At 37.7% G+C, this 3548-nt stretch overlaps 1 protein-coding gene across 1 annotated transcript; it reads right to left on the bottom strand.

Moving 5' to 3' along the window:
- Nucleotides 1–1636: 1636 nt before the first annotated feature.
- On the bottom strand, nucleotides 1637–2891 carry LOC115462040 (actin-like protein 7A). Its single transcript, XM_030192087.1, is given in 3 exon segments — nucleotides 1637–1689; nucleotides 1692–1769; nucleotides 1772–2891. Coding segments are annotated over 3 exon segments (1251 nt in total).
- Between the last annotated feature and the right edge of the window lie 657 nt (nucleotides 2892–3548).

Below are 3548 nucleotides of genomic sequence, written 5' to 3'. Positions count from 1 at the left end.
GGCTGTAATCTGCTTCCAATATGTCCATAAATGGAACTCTTTTGAAACCTGTGCATGCTATAGATATATTTATAAGTATTAGCATTTGTAAAAATCCCTGTTTTAATGTATAGAGTCCATAGAGTTTGCTGTTACTTTTACTGCAAACTCCTATGGTCCTACCAGAGTAGTATATTTTTCACTTCATTTTTGTGTCCGTAATAGCTGGGTAAAGAATTGCAGAATGAGTAGACAAACATGGGAGGGAACTCGTTTAGGATAGAGCCTTCCTTGAGTATAAAACCCTCTGTCATATTGAAAAGCTTGTCTTTGACTTCAAGCCTCCCCAGCCATTGACCCTATGAGATCCTCAATCAGCCCTAAAATCCTAGCAATCTAGACCTAGAAATTCAGAGTCAGTTATACCGGCTACCCCATCTGATATAACTTCAGGAGTATACAGGAGACAGAAGTCTTTTGAAGTGAACAGGGAACCCTCTACATCTTTCCAAGAAACTTTGCAGTAAAGAAAAACTGAATGTATGATTCTAGCAGGGTGACCTAGACCTCTTCCATGATGATCCAGGAACAACTCATAGACTGAAGGAAAACATTTAACATCTACTGGGTTCCTGAAAATCCAAATACATCCTAACAGAACAATGACCTTCCTGTGAGCCTCAGTGTCCCTGAGCCTCATCATAATCATACTTATTGCTGTAGTTGAATCCTTTGCTGTATCTAAATCCAGTAATAGGAACATAGAGAGAGGATGGGGAAGTATAAAAAGAGTAAGAGGATGATTGTGGACTTCTGATTAAATGTGAAGTGCTAAAGATCCAGAGACTTTGAACATATCAACTTGTGATACTTGTTGCCCTGCACTTCCTCTGCCACATTGTAATTGTCCCAACTGATTTTTGCAGTTTCAGTAAATAGTTGGTTCAGAACATTAGCTGTGGTGTGGCGGAGTTATTTGAGAGAGTGGAAGCATGGAGAGAGAAAGATTGCCTTTTGTGTTCTAAGCAGGGCTTCTCAACTCAGTCCTCGAGGCACACCAAGTTCCATCAGGTTTTCAGGATATCCACAATGAATATACATGAGAGAGACTGGCATGCACTTCCTCCTTGATATGCAAATCTATCATATATATTCATTGTGGATATCCAGAAAACCTGATGATTTTCCCCGAGGACTGGGTTGAGAAGGCCTGTTCTAGAGTGTTTGTTATGAAACTTAATAAAAATTTAATGTAAGGTCTCCCATCTATATTTGGGCACAAGGAATCTATCTTAACATGTATACGCCCATTTACATCTGTAAACTGGCTTTTTAAACATGTCCATAGCACATAACCCTTCTAAAATTACCTCCTGTATATGCTAGTTTGACCAGCCTTTACTGGTGAAACTACTGATACTCCCTTTCTATTCACCTTTCTTCCAGAAGATTGATTCAACTTAATTATACTCTGAACGCAAATGAGAAGATTCAAGTTCCATAACATGAGATATAAATTGTTATAATCTTTTACAATTTTATTCAATACCTGATGATATGACCACTTAGATCTGAGTTTTAGGGAAGATGCATTTGTTGAAGGTTCATCGAATGGCAATATAAACCTGATAGGTCATAACTGTTCTTTATTTAAATTTCAGAAGCATTTTCTGTAGACAATTTGGGGCCCATCCTCATCATATTCCCTCTAAATACCCAAAGCTGTTGAAAGGACTTGAGTGAGGCCAAGATGGAACCACCAATCCAGACAGAATATTTTCTTTCTGGGAAGCTGTAGTCAAGAGTTTATCTTGAGGGGATAGATTGTTCAGTTCTCTTTGAAAACGCCTTGGAAACCCTTCTAACATGGTGGAACCTCCACACAACAAGACATTGTTCATTATGGTCTTTTTAAACATGTCATCACATTTATTGATACAGGACATGGTCAAACTGTGAAGCCCTAGTTGATTTAACCCTATGAGTGATGGCTTGAAGAGAGCTTCTGAACAAAGGAATCTTTCTTTGCCAATGGTGATGAGATGACCATCTGGAAGTTCTAAATCTGCTCTGTATTCACTGAGTGGTAAATCCATTTCATAATCAAGATCTGAAGAAGAGTAACAACATTTTATCTTAATGTCTTCTATGATTTGAAGATGTTCTTCTTTAAATTTCTTCCCGGTCTCATTTAATAGATTCATTAGGTATTTAGTGATATCTTCTCCACCATAATCCACTCTTCCTGTAATGCTAGGCATAGTATAACCATCATAGATTGGTACCACATAGGAAACACCATGACCACATTCTACAACTAGACCTGAAGTGTTTCCATAAGAATACATAGAGAGTCTAGACTGATAAGATATGTGCATTGCTGGAGAACAGAAAGTCTCAAAAATCATTTCTGCATATTTTTCTCTGTTGGTGGTAGGACTCAGTGGAGGATCTGATACCAGGACAGCATGCTCCTCAGGAGGGATCTTCATCTCTTTATAAAATATGTATTCCCAAATGTCTTGTATGCAGTCCCAGTCGACCACTATGCCATGTCTCAGTGGGTTGACAAGTTTTAAGGGTACTTTAGAATTGGTACGTTCCTGTCCAACATAGCTTTCTTTACGATTGTCTCCAGTTTTAGCAGTCTTCTGAAGATGCTTCCCTACAGTAGATGAAATCACACAGGAAGGGGTAGGCTGTCCAGCATATCCAGCTTTGCAGTATCCTGTTCCTATGTCTATAATCACTGATCTGGTCTCCTTCACTATTCTTTCTACTTTATGTGGTGAAGACTTGTTTTTCTCTTTGTATACTGCATCTTCTTTGCCCAGTGCAGCCTTTTTATCACGATTTTGCTGTGCTGTTTCTACAGGATCTGAGAGAGAGATCGGAACCTTTTTTCCTGACATTTCTTTTCATGCCTTTAATGTCAATTTATCTCTAAAGCCTTGTGGTAGGAAATATGACAGGAGGCAGAGTATAGTTTCCTTGGAAGAGTTAAAATGATGACATCATTGATTATGATGTCACTTGTACAGCTGAATTTCTGGACAAAGCACAGCACAGCCCTCAATTCACTTTGCTACAGATGAGTTTAGAATTTTATATGATGGTGATCCAGGGTCTTTTCAGCAATAGTCCCAGAACTCTGGAATAAGCTTCCTGGGGAAAGCCTGTCAGAAGGCATATTTCACTGGCTTTTCATAAGAAATTGAAAACTATCCTATTTTCTGCATTAAAGAGTTAAGAAGTTCCTTGTGTCTAAAGATGAAGAACAGTTTTGTTTGGGGAAGTGGTATAAAAGATTTTATAAATAAAATATGCATTATAAAAGTATACAATCAGTGCCTTAATTGAATAATTTATTTTTTATTTTAAAATATATTTGTCATTGCATGTAAAGAAAGCAGAATGACACAAAATCCATCATTAGAAGAACATACCAGAAACATGAAAAAGAAAAAAAAAAAGCAGTGATGAAAAAGAGGTATATTATAATCCCACAACCACTTTGGTTTTGGTCCTTGGGAGTCCACTGAAAGTCGCTTCATAGTAAGAAGCTTATA

The sequence above is a fragment of the Microcaecilia unicolor genome, chromosome 2, assembly GCF_901765095.1.
Source record: "Microcaecilia unicolor chromosome 2, aMicUni1.1, whole genome shotgun sequence".
Lineage (NCBI taxonomy): Eukaryota > Metazoa > Chordata > Amphibia > Gymnophiona > Siphonopidae > Microcaecilia > Microcaecilia unicolor.
This window is presented reverse-complemented; position numbering and strand designations above follow the sequence as displayed.